The 12,737-nt window shown below is 37.5% G+C and overlaps 2 protein-coding genes across 7 annotated transcripts in view; one reads left to right on the top strand and one right to left on the bottom strand.

The window, feature by feature from the left end:
- The window catches only part of PDE8B (phosphodiesterase 8B), a 286,162-nt gene extending 282,962 nt beyond the window's left edge, over positions 1–3,200 (top strand). For all 6 annotated transcript variants that reach the window (XM_061158125.1, XM_061158124.1, XM_061158123.1 and 3 more), the window contains exon 22: positions 1,417–3,200. In XM_061158125.1, the coding sequence (XP_061014108.1) occupies positions 1,417–1,526 (110 nt within the window). In that variant the 3' untranslated portion in view covers positions 1,527–3,200. The remainder of the gene's footprint in view (positions 1–1,416) is intronic.
- A 1,984-nt stretch (positions 3,201–5,184) lies between these two features.
- The window catches only part of WDR41 (WD repeat domain 41), a 43,500-nt gene continuing 35,947 nt past the window's right edge, over positions 5,185–12,737 (bottom strand). Inside the window, exons 10-13 of the mRNA XM_061158126.1 lie at positions 11,783–11,904; positions 10,690–10,778; positions 9,337–9,470; positions 5,185–6,737 (exon numbers count right to left, since the gene is read on the bottom strand). Of these exons, the coding sequence (XP_061014109.1) occupies positions 6,585–6,737; positions 9,337–9,470; positions 10,690–10,778; positions 11,783–11,904 (498 nt within the window). The 3' untranslated portion in view covers positions 5,185–6,584. The remainder of the gene's footprint in view (positions 6,738–9,336; positions 9,471–10,689; positions 10,779–11,782; positions 11,905–12,737) is intronic.

The raw sequence follows: 12,737 nt of genomic DNA, 5'->3' as shown, positions 1-12,737 counted from the left end.
ACTTTAAGTTTTCTGAAACTCCACATTGTTCTCCATAGTGGCTGCACCAACTTACATTCCCACCAACAGTGTAGGAAGGTTCCTTCCTCTTCACTGTCTCTTCAGCATTTATTATTCATAGACTGTTTGATGGCTATTCTGACTGGTGTGAGGGTGATAACTCATTGTAGCTTTGATGTGCATTTCTCATTTAGTGATGTGGAGCTTTTTGGCATCTGTATGTCTTCTTTGAAGAAATGTCTATTTCAGTCCATTTTTTGAGTGGGTTGTTTGATCTCGAGCTGCATGAGCTGTTGATATATTTCAGATTGATCCCTTGTCAGTCACTTCGTTTGCAAATATTTTCTCCCATTCTGTGGGTTGTCTTTTCGTTTTGTCTATGGTTTCCTTTGCTGCGCAAAAGCGTTTAACTCGGTCCCATTTATGTCTGTTTTTTTCATTACTCTAGGTAGGAGGTAGATCCAAATAGATAGCGGTGTGACTTGTGGCAGCTAGTGTTCTGCCTCTGTTTTCCTCTAGGAATTTTATAGTATCTGACTTTACATTTAGGTGTTTGATCCATTTTGAGTTTATTTTTGTGTATTGTGTTAGAGAACATTCCAACTGAGTTCTTTTACACGGAGTTGTAAAACTGAGTTGTCAGTTTTCCCAGCACCAGTTACTGTAGACACTCGTTTCTCCATCATGTATTCTTGTCTCCTTTGCTGTAGGTTAATTGATGGTAAGTGTGCGCGTTTATTTCTGGGCTTTCTGTTCTGTTGCATTCATCTCTATTTCTGTTTTTGTGCCAGGACCATACTGTTTTGATGACTGTAGCTTTATAGTATAGTCTGAAGTCAGAGAGTGATTCCTCCAGCTCTGTTTTTCTCTCTCTGGGTTGTTTTGGCTATTTGGGGTCTTTTGTGTTTCCGTACAAATTTTAAAATACTTTTTCTAGTTCTGTGAAAAATGCTATTGGTATTTTGATAGGGATAGGGATTGCCTTAGGGTAGTATAGTCATTTTCACAGTATTGATTCTTCCAATCCAGGAACATGGTATCTTTCCAGCTGTCTGTGTCATCTTCAGTTTGTTTCATCAACATCGTATAGTTTTCAGTGTATAGGTCTTTTGCTGCTTTAGGTAGGTTTATTTCAAGGTATTTTATTCTTTTTGATGTGATTGTAAATAGGGTTGTTTACTTAATTTCTCTTTCTGATCTTTTGTTAGCAATTTTTAGTTAAAAGGACCTGTTCCTATTATAGAAACCAGTATTTAGTGATTTATCCTTCTCACACTTCTGTATTCACCTTAGGCCTAACCTAGGGTACCTCACCTCCAATTCTGATCCCAAATTTGTCCCAGAGAGCCTCAACCTTATAAATGCTCCTAGAATCTAACTTAACAGGCTTCTTTTTATTTTTTTATGTCCTTGCAGCCTTTGCACACCTGCCAACACTGATGCAACATTTGGCCGATAACTACAAACACTGGAAGACATTAGATGACCTAAAGTGCAAAAGTCTGAGGCTTCCGTCTGACAGTTAAAGCCAAGACAGAGAAGGTGACCTCTTGTTCTACAAAGGGCACTGTGAATCACAGCAGTGTAAGAGGCTTTCCTTCATGATGAAAATGACAGGTATAGGTTAAGGAGCTAATGTTTAATATCTGACCTTGAATTGTTCAACTTCCCAAATTTCATTTTTAGAAAACTATGTTCTGTGAAGAAAAATATTGGTATGTGTTCTTCTGAACAATCACTTAGTGACAGAACACACACATGGCAAAGTCCATTGCCCTGCTGTGATCCTGTGTGCGCTCGTCAAACCATGCAGCTGAGTCACTATAGCTAGCAGGGCACATGCAGCAAAGACTTGGTGCCCACGAGCCCACCGTCGCCGTGGACAATGGACCATGACGCACTGCTCGTGTTTAGCTCATCCTTTACCATGAAAGTCTCTTTCACTGTTTGGCTTGACTATTTTCCTCAAGAGCGTCAATCCAAAAGATGCCTAAGAATATCTAATTTTTAAAAACCTATATAAAATGAGCAAAACAACTGGGACCAAACTGCTGATAAACTAGTTTCAGAGCCTCCATGGCTAGGTGGTTCTTCTGACTAATGGTGTGACACTCAAATTAGAATATAGCCTTGGCCTAGTGAGTGCCTTCTTTAGACTGGTATCAGCAGCCTGTGTAGCCCTCTCTCCCAAAAAGGGGATTCATCCTAACAGAGAGCCATCCATGAAGGGGAGGGAAGTGACATCTTGTTTGGGGGTAATCCAAGAGCTTTGTCCCTTTATTTCTGGTTTACAGAGGCAGTCACAAGGCACTACAGTGAGTATTATATACAAGCCATTAATCTGACTACCCTTGGACAAGCTTGTTTTTTAAAAAAATTTATATACATTTGCTGTTTAAAATTTTTTATTAGACCAGTCTAAATTTTCTGGGTTTAAGTCCATGGAGTATGTTGTGCCATGCTACCAAGGAGAGAGAGAGAGTTTCAAGGTTCAGATGTTTTTAACCTATCTATATTTATGATCATGCCATTTTGCTTTAATGATGTAAAAAAAAAAAAAGACTGCAAGATGTGTAAATATATCAGAAAATAGACGTATGGGGAAGCAGTAAATACTATTTTAAGCTATTAATTGTATGCTAAAAGCTTCTAAAGCACAAGTGCATATTTTTATACAGCTCTTTTCACAACTTTCTGTGATCTACATCAAGTCAGTCTTGAGATTTTCCTTTCCCTTTTACCAGCCAACCCTTCTGTGTATTATAAATATTGGAGATTTAGTAAACGAAATCTTTGTTCTTTTAAATTCTCTGTACTCCATGCTGCATTCCTAAGAGGTATAAACAGAGACTAAATTAACTGAATCAGTAGTTACTTTTTTTCAAATGAAAATCTGAATGCAGCATACTTGGAACTAGTACATGGGGGGAAAAAATGACTTAATCACTACAAAATGTGCCAATGCTTTTTTTCTATGTTTTGTACCAAAAAATGCAAACATATATGACAATTCCATGCAAAGAAAGAAATGTACCTAAATTATTTTTGTTAGATGCTAAGAGAACTTGCTTGGTCAGGAGAGCAGCTAGCTTTGTATTGTAATGCTGCATTATGTAAATGTGATGAAAATGTTTTTGTGAAGTACTTGTAACTAAATTCCTACAGCCATTTTTCATTCCTAACAGCTGTTTTTATTTTAACTCTTTGGCCTAAATTTTTCATAATTTCAAATTTTCGGTAAAGTGTTCTTTGTTTCATGAATCACACACTTTGTTTTCAGAACACATTAAATTCAGGATGTCAGAATCCCATTTTAAGGAGCTAAATAATTTGCCTAAGCTTCAGAAGCTTGCTTGAGACAACAACAATCTTTTCCTGACCATCTCGCTTTTGGTTACATTTGGTAAGTGACATTCATCGGATGTCTGACATTTTTCTATATGAACATTATAGCTGACTCAGTTTCAAATTAATTTCATATTAACACTGCCAAGTACTAAAGCTTTAGCATACCTCTGCTCTTTACCAGTGTCATCTACTATGGTGTAATCTTTCACTGAGTCGCTAATTAAATAGTGCATTCCTAAAAATAGTTTATAAGAAATAGTCTTTTAGATGGTATGTGTATCAGATAGGTATAAATTATTATCTCTTATTTACTAAAATATTCTCTGTTGAGGGGAGCCTTATTAATTTAGGAAAATAAAATCTCATTTAGAGAGAAGTCATATTACTGCTACTACTACTGAACCAGAAGTTATAAAACACTGTTGCCTGGACCAAAATAACACTATAATTTAATTAGGTTACTTTTTTACTTCCAATTTAAGATTTTAAAATCATGCTTGCCTTCAGAGTTAGGACGCCTCATCTATTCAACCAGAAGCCACTCAAGTTGACAAAGATAAATACAATGTCCCTAAAGTTTAGGCTCTTATGTGAATAAGCCAGAAAATGAGGTGATAAGGGTATTTTTAAGTAAAAATGACAAGGCCTAATGTACAGTATTATATCTGGTGTTGCAAATATAATAGCACTGAAAGCTAAGCTAGGGAAATGGAAAAAATGCATACACTATACATTGATGTCAGTTATAGTATAATCTGAAAGTTTAACTTTTAGCAGGAGTCTCCATACAACTCGTGAACAGCCATCAAGTATGAGTCCATGTTAGATTCGCCCATCCCTGACCTTAGGGCATTCATGAAAGCAAAACCATCAGGTTTCATGAATGGGTTAGAGGCTTTCCTCTAAATGTTAATAACAGAGGGACTCACAGTGGTATGTACTTATGCTATTTGCTCCCCAAACTTACCTAGGGCTTCTAACATTCCTTGTGAATAGACTGCTGTCACTTAATACTAATCCAGAACAAATCAGGAAAAGCAAAGAATCTATGAATTCCTTTATAATTCATTGAATATCTTATACAATTCAAAAAGAGTTTTATAAACTCATGACCTAATAATGCAGACCCTCCAAAGAAAAAGCTAATTAGTAATAGGGCAAAGCCCATCTATGGAGAAAAATTAAAAGCCTAAAAATGACTGATCAATAACCTGATGCACTTAGACCAAAATGCATGTTGGCTTGGTTAGGAATCCTACCCATGTGCCAACTTCAGCGTGAAATTAGAAGTGCCTCTGTGTAACACTCAATTATGCCATAACCACTACCTTGGCTAAAAGGCAGTGCTAATTTTTCTATTATAAAATGGAGGTTATGTAAATTTTATATTTCTCCATAAATCTGTTTTCATTGTGAATTAAAACAATGATTGTGAACATTACTTGGTTTTGTTCAAGGGGTGATCATACAAGCCCTTCTCTCTCATTCATATTTTTTTTAAAGCTGTTCACTGATAATGGGAATTGAGCTAGCTAACTAGAAGGGCTTACCTGACTGGGCTTCAGCTTCGTCATTTAAAAGCATTATGGCACTCGTCTGGCATAGATGACCATAGCTCATCCAGACTTTGCAGGTAGTTAATAACGGAAGCAACTGTCAAAGGTAAAACTAGTTAATTTTTTTTTACAAAGATTCCATTAGGGTCTGTGGATTCTGTTAGGGGTGTGTGTGATGAATAAACCCAGAAAGTGTTCTTTGAGAAGTATCAGTCCTAACACATCAGCCCCCTTGTAGTTACTTCAATAGGATTCTTTCATCAGCAGTTTAACTCCACAGTTAAAAACACCCATTTTTTAATGTATGGGACACTTTTTAATTTTTATCCTTTAGTACCGAAAGGGAGAAAGAGTACTCTAAGGTTGATGGGGTGATGAAGCTGATTTAATCTCAGGTAACTGCAAGAAACTACGTTAAGTAAAGCCTGTCTCAAGCATTTCATATTTGAGCCAATGGTAAGATGAATCAGGCACTTTGGTAACACTTAACTCTTTACTGATCTAGCTCTCATCGCTAACATTTATAAGAGGGGCAGCCAGCCACTGGTCTTGTACCAAATGGCTGTTCAGGCTAGAGGGAAGAAATACACCCTAATAAGATTCCTACTGATTTGAGTTTATAGGAATTTTAGCAGATAGAATTAAAAATGAATGATTTAAACAAACGGTGGTTATTCTTCAGTCACTAAAAGTCGGCACCAAAAATTTTTTTAAAAGCTGTAGTTAAAACAGTGAGATTCAGGTTTGCTTCATGGCATAGTGGTAGTTACTAAAGACCAGGGGAATTTGTAGGAGAAAGGATATTTATCACAAGAATTCTTAATCAAACAGGCTCTAAAGAAAACCAAAGAATAAAAAAAATACTATTACTTCTATTTCTACCTCCTTCTAGGGTCTAGATTCAAATTAAGAGGCTTACAACACAGCGCTCACCACTTTAACAACAGACAATTATTATGGAACCTTCATTTCCTCCAGGGAAGCATCAGTTTTCTAGATACCTTAAGGTTTACATTCAAGATATGCTACATCCTATTTATTCTTCAGTGGAGTTTTCATTTTTCTCATAAAATATCTTCTGTAATTATCATGTATATTTATTTCCATTAAAGCAGGTTCCTTAAATAAGTATTTAAAAGAATGACATGTGGTCACATAGTTAAAATATTAGTTTTGAATAACAAAGTCAGGTATTTCAAAATCCAGAAAGGCTAAATGAAAGAAACTACATGTAAAACTTTAAAAATCTAATTCCTGGTGATGAATTTAGTTAGAGGCAATATAGTAACACTAAAGACGGAGAGAGGTTCTGAGTACTATTCTTTTCATTAAGCATAAGCTTATACAATTTCTGGTGTAAAATTTAAAGCATAAAAATTTTATCTCTGTGAGGATACTGTGGTATAATTTAATTCTGCTTCATCAGACAGTTGTGCTGAAGTCTGAACAAATTAGACCCATTCCTACAATGGTTTCAGGTAACTTATGTGGAAAGTCAAACAAAAAACTTGCGCCATATTCTTTGGTGGATGTACTAGTAACTCAGAAGCAAACCTGTTGCTGGTTTGCAGACCCCCTAAAAAAATTAAACAAAATTAAATAAATAATCAATATGGTAATGGTTTTCAGAGCATTACCCTATATTTGATGTTCAAGGTTCATGTATAGGTATTCCTTAACCTAGACAGACAGATACAAGTCACCATTCTCCTCTAATTTTTGAAATAACTTTAAACTGCGTAATCCAGATTCTCGTTCTCCATTTTTCCAGAGAATAATGAGGTGATCAGCAGAACAAGTCACTAGTCCATGGTCTTCAAAGTACAGAAACATCTGTAGAAAAAAATTAATTACTGATTATAGGAAATTCAAGGAGAAGAGAAGCGGCTAATACCAAGTAGACTAATGTAGGTCCTTGCCAAAATGTGTACCTTGGAGATGTCTTTGGATCTATCAAACTCCATATCTTTCATGAGAAATTTAAGTGTGGCTGATAATCACATACAAATAACAAATGCCAGACCCATATCTAATATTTTAATAATCAGAACTTTGTAAACACTACTCAACTACAGAGCTATAAATAACAGCTATTTTTTTTTTAATTTCCAAAGTGTCATCTAAATTTTACCATTATCTAATTCTTTAAGAATTGGTTTTAAGATTTTTTTCAGCAGAAGTCCTAACAAACCTGCTTCATTTAATCATTTCTGCTGGCCTTCTTATTAATGTAAAAATGGCCACAATAAAATATCTGAATTCCAAGTACTCCAAGATAAAACAGTAGCTTTAGCTCTCTATATAAACAGAGAATAATCAATCCTTAAGCATTTACTGAGTGTTATCTATATGCTTATAATCCCTATCCTCAAGAAGCTTCTAATTCAGCTGTGAAAACTGAATCTTAGTTGAAACAGCAAGGGTATCAATTAAAGATGATGTAATTAGGTACTAAATAATGTACTTCAGGCTATGATTTGCCGCAGAAAAAGGAGGCATAGATCAATACTGAACGAAACTGTCCGAGAAATCTAACAAAACATTAAACTCTCCAAATAAAAGGAAGGTCATGCCCAGTGAAGGGACAGGCTGGAAGTTAAGAATAGGAAAATGGAGTGTTGATAAGAAGGCAGCATGCATCCTATGGAGAGAGCTGGTATAAGAGAGGAGATAAATCAAACTATGAAAAGGATGAGCTCCTCAAGAGAAAGAGTGAAATAAAGGAGAGAAATAGGATGTGAGCTTTCTGAGAAATAACCTATACATTTCTGAAGGTAACAGGAAACAGTCTTAGCCGATGATGCAGTAGTGAAAGGGGAGGAACTATCAGAGTTCAATTCCTCTGATGTACACAGAGATGTTCAAGTGAGAATTCAGTACACACAGGTATATAGGACTAGGCTGAGAGAGTCAGGACAAAAATAAAAAAGAAATGAGAAAATTTAAGAAAGAGCCAAGATTTTCTCAATGAAGCCAGAGATACTTTAAAAAATAATTAAATGTCAACACTTCTACTCAGGCAAATTTCTAAGAATCTGACACTTCTATATAATGACAAATGTAAAACCTTTTTAAAAAAAGGTTTTAAAATGCCATTTAAAAATCTTCAATAGTTTTTTTTAAAACCCACTCTTTAAAAAAGTTTAAAGCCCAAACTGCTTAGCCATTACATTCAATAATCTGACCCCAAACTACTTTCCCAAAGCTTTATCTCCTACTGTGTCCATTCACTGGAACACAGACCTCCAGGCTAGCAAACCTGCTCCTTGCCACCAAGTAGATTCTGTCTTTGCCCTCCTGTCTACTACATTCCATGTGCACAACTCCCAAAGTTAAAAAACAAAATGAAAACAACTGGGCTACCTGTTACAGGAATGTAAAAATGAGTAAGACATGAGTACCCAACATCAGGGAGCTTATGGTCACAAGACTATCTTAATCCTCCGAAGCATCAAGGTTCAGCTCAAGGCCCATCCATTATCTTCCACTAACCATTTTCTTCTAATTCCTGAGTATTCTGCTACTAATCTGGGTCCATCATAAGCAACCTAGATTAACAGCTTACCAAGTCTACCTATAATGTGCCTGTCTACTGAAATATAAGCTCCATGACAGCAAGGATTACATTTTATATCCCTTTGTAAACTCTAATGTCCAGTATAGTGCCTGAAATACAGGAAATGCTCAATAATAAGGTGGTGGTGTGCTGCTGCTCTTAAGTATAAATGCACTTTCAAATGAAAAATTAATTTGTTCCTCCCTGGCTATGAAACAGAGAAGCATAATTTAGGAAATTCATCACTCAGGGCTGTGGTGACACAGTTACCAGTTGAAATTATCTCTCTACCTCGACTGGTCTTTTTCCCTCTTCATTGCAGGCAATGGTGCTGACAGTAAATATTAAAGTTAGAACTGGGTGCACCCTGTAATTCTGACCTGTCTTCATATATACACGATGGTAATCAAGACACTGGGTTTTACTAACGCTAACTAATTATTATCCTTCAAAATGAGGTAAGACAGACTTCTATTCATGAATTTGATAATGCCCCCTGGAATTAGATTCTGTGAGGCTTTACCTCTACATATGTAAGCACACTTCTCCATGTACTGTCTGTATTAACTACCATTTAACAGTATTTACTACTCTTATATTGAACACTGTCCTTATTGTCAGCCGTCTACCTACATCTCATACGTAAAGTTAATTAAGCCAATTTTTAGAAGCAAGACATTCCTCCTTCAAATCATTTCTCTGTATAGGGAGATCTTTATTGCACATACTAAAACCTATCCCACTCCATGTTTAGAATCAGCAAAAACTTACTAATAAGAGAAGGTTTAGGGTTTTATGAGACCAAATGAATGAACAGCAGTGAGATGCAAAAAGCAAGACTCCCCTGGATACTTCTATGCTTATTAAAAACAATACCTCCACAGATGATGAGTGTCCAATTAAATCTCCAATAAGCTCTAGTGAACAGGAAGTGGCATTTTCTTGTTGCTTTTTAACAGGATGGCTGGCTTGTTTATTTACTCTTCCAAATCCCCACATGTTAAAAAAACCTAGAAAAACACAACCATTTTAGTCATTCTCAAAATTAGTATGCTCTTTTCTTAACAGGCTTCCCTTATGGCTCAGCTGGTAAAGAATCCGCCTGCAGTGCAGGAGACCTGGGTTCGATCCCTGGGTTGGGAAGATCCCCTGGAAAAGGGAATAGCTACCCACTCCAGTATTCTGGCCGGGAGAATTCCATGGACCGTATAGTCCATGGAGTTGCAAAGCGTTGGACACAACTGAGTGACTTTCACTTTCCTTAACAATAATAATGTAAGATCAGAAAAACAAAACTTAAATGCAAAGGTGTTTCTCACTTATTTCAGTCAAGGGCTAAGTGAGCAGATGATACCAGGCACTGTGCTAGGGTTTTTTAAATGTTGCTTCATTTCCTCTTAGCTACCCACGTTTGTTGCTCAGCTCTTCTTATTGCCCCTACTCACGCACTGCTAAAGGTGTGTTAACATGAGAAAAAGGCAATGGAAATCAAAGTGGAGAGAAATGAAAGGGCTGAATGGCAGTGTGGGGGCAGGAAGGTCACAATTTAAGGATAGACAAAAAGCAACATATGTGACAATACCCTATGACTTCAAATAACCAGAAGAAACTCCGAGGGTACTGGCATTTGATTTCTTATGCAAAGGCTGCTAATTAACCAGGATTTTGTTTTTCAAATCAAGCACCAGAAAATCAACAGCTCAAGATATTAATGATATAAACACACAAATGTTTGTTTATAAATTGAGTTCAATGTTAATGCTTCAAGGCTGAAGAACTTTGACGCCTGATGGTACACATTATGTTTATATACCAGACATAATTACAATATATTGATAAATAGCTAATTAGGCCATTTGGTCAGTCAGGCAAGAATACTGAACTCGGTAGCCATTCCCTTCTCCAGGAGATCTTTCCAACCTAGAGATCAAACCTGGGTCGTCTGCATTGCAGGCAGAGTCTTTACCATCTGAGCAACCAGGGGAAGCCCATTTGACGAGTCAGATCAGTTAGCTTCCCCTCAAAGAATCCTAGCTGACTTGAAATAAACAAGCGGTCCTGCAGTAAATATTAACATGTGAATCCCCCATCCTGATTCCCAAATGCTTCATGTAAACATGCTTATTTGGAGCACACTGTATATTATCCCTGTGGTTACACGTAACTGCCTTTCGTCTGTCTTTCATATGGGAAAAAAGCAAGACCACCTCTTTGAGAGAAGATACACACCCGTTGGCACCGGCTCCACTGAAAGCTGCTGTCTTTCTCGTAGCTCCCAAATGCGTACACTGCCATCTTCTGAGCATGAAATAACCTGCCTGTCAGAAGAAAGAAAGCACCATGGAGGGCAAGTGCTCAAAGTGCAAGGAAAACAATCAGTGCAGCCTTTAACTGCTTTCTTCCAGCTCTTGGCAAGAGCTGATTAAAAAAATCACAATTTAACATGGCTTTACAATGCAAAGTGAAACAGTCTTCAGGAAAGGCATGCATTATAGTGTGAGACTGGCTCAAATGCTACAAACATGTATCACTTCCATTTTTAACAATGCATGCAGGAAAAGAGGTCATGAATCACGCTCTCACAGCATCCTGAGAAGCCCCACCCCTTCTCTCACCCCCCCTCTGAAGGCCTTCTGCAGAGTCAGTACTGCTATGCTGTGCTTAGTTGCCCAGTCCTGTCCAGCTCTCTGCGACCCCACAGACTGCAGCCCACCAGGCTCCTCCGTCCATGGGCTTCTCCAGGCCAGAATACTGGAGTGGGTTGCCATGCCCTCCTCAAGGGGATCTTCCCAACCCAGGGATCCACCCCAGGCCTCCCACGTTGCAGGCAGATTCTTTACTAGCTGAGCAACTAGGGACGTCCAGAGAATACTACCATTTCCTTCATATAATTCATCCCTAGAAACTCAATGGCCAAATCTGCCTTGAGAGAAAAGCCCTCAGTTACTAGCCACAGCCAACAAAGAGACTACCATTTAATCTGGCCATAAACACTACCAACAGAAAGGTGGCTTTGTGGAAAATATTAAAAAATTAGAACACAGTGTCCAAAAGTCCTCTATTAAAATAAATACCAAATTTTAAATTCTCTCTTCTTACAATTAAATTCAGTATAATTTGTTTGAACCCTGCTGTTTGTAAATTTTGTAATATATTGCCACAAACTCTTCTGTTAGAGATAGCCATGGGGTATTCTCCATTTTCAAAAGAACCTGTTGGTCAAGCAACAGAGCCAGGTGACTTGCCCCTCGAGCAATTATACTGGTGGCCCTGGGAACTATGCATTTCTTCTACCTGTTATAGAACAGATGGAAACGTGTACCTGTTTGGGAGTCTCACAACGTGCAGGACACTGGAGTCATGAGCAGTTTTCTGGCAGGCAGTCACACGCTTCATCTGAAGGTTATACACGTATAAACCCCTTCCAACTGCAACAAATACATTCTGGGGGAGATAAAAGGTCAGAAATGCACATAAAACTAACACCACTACCCGCTGTAACAGATTTCCAGCCTTGGTGTGAGATCACAAAGTCATTGTTACCTTCCTTAGTCCTAGCCTTCAGCCCAAATTACTGTACTGCCCTCTAAAGTCCAAAAACATCAAAGCACAAAGGAAAGCTCAGCATTTAGAAGGTCGAAGGACACGACTGCTAATACAGAGCGAACTCTGTGTGTTACACCCCGCAGCATCCTTGCCTTCCTTACTGAAACGGGACAGCTAGAGCAGGGGCTGAAGACTGGTGCGGTAGTGGTGGAGTACTGCTGGGGTACAACCTGGCTTTTCATTCACACAATACTGTATTGTTGGGAACCTACTTAGCTGCTTCTGCCTGAAAAATGTGAGCAACATTACTTGGGCTCCACATCTTAAGCATCACAAGAACTATGAAGTATACAAAATAGCATATGCTAGAGTGGCAGAGATATATATATATTGGTTTCACAAAAACATTTTTTCCAGTTCTACTAAATTTCCATTTTTCCTTTCTACTAAAACAGCTTTAATCTTTTGAAAGTACTTACACCAATATTTATCTTACTTCAGCTTCACAACATCTCATTAATGAAGGAAAAGCTATTTTGCAGAATAACAAGTCAAAATAAAAGATTAAAGTCACACAAAAAATTAAGATATGAGAGGTGGTATTGGAATTCAGATCATGTGACTCCAGTTTCTTACTCCTGCCTCATACCATACCACATAGCTTCTGAACCTATTTTGCAAGTCACTAGACTTCTGGTGGCTCTCATCTAAGAATCATTTATTCTTACTCA

The sequence above is a fragment of the Dama dama genome, chromosome 12 (genome assembly GCF_033118175.1).
Source record: "Dama dama isolate Ldn47 chromosome 12, ASM3311817v1, whole genome shotgun sequence".
Taxonomy (NCBI): domain Eukaryota; kingdom Metazoa; phylum Chordata; class Mammalia; order Artiodactyla; family Cervidae; genus Dama; species Dama dama.
This window is presented reverse-complemented; position numbering and strand designations above follow the sequence as displayed.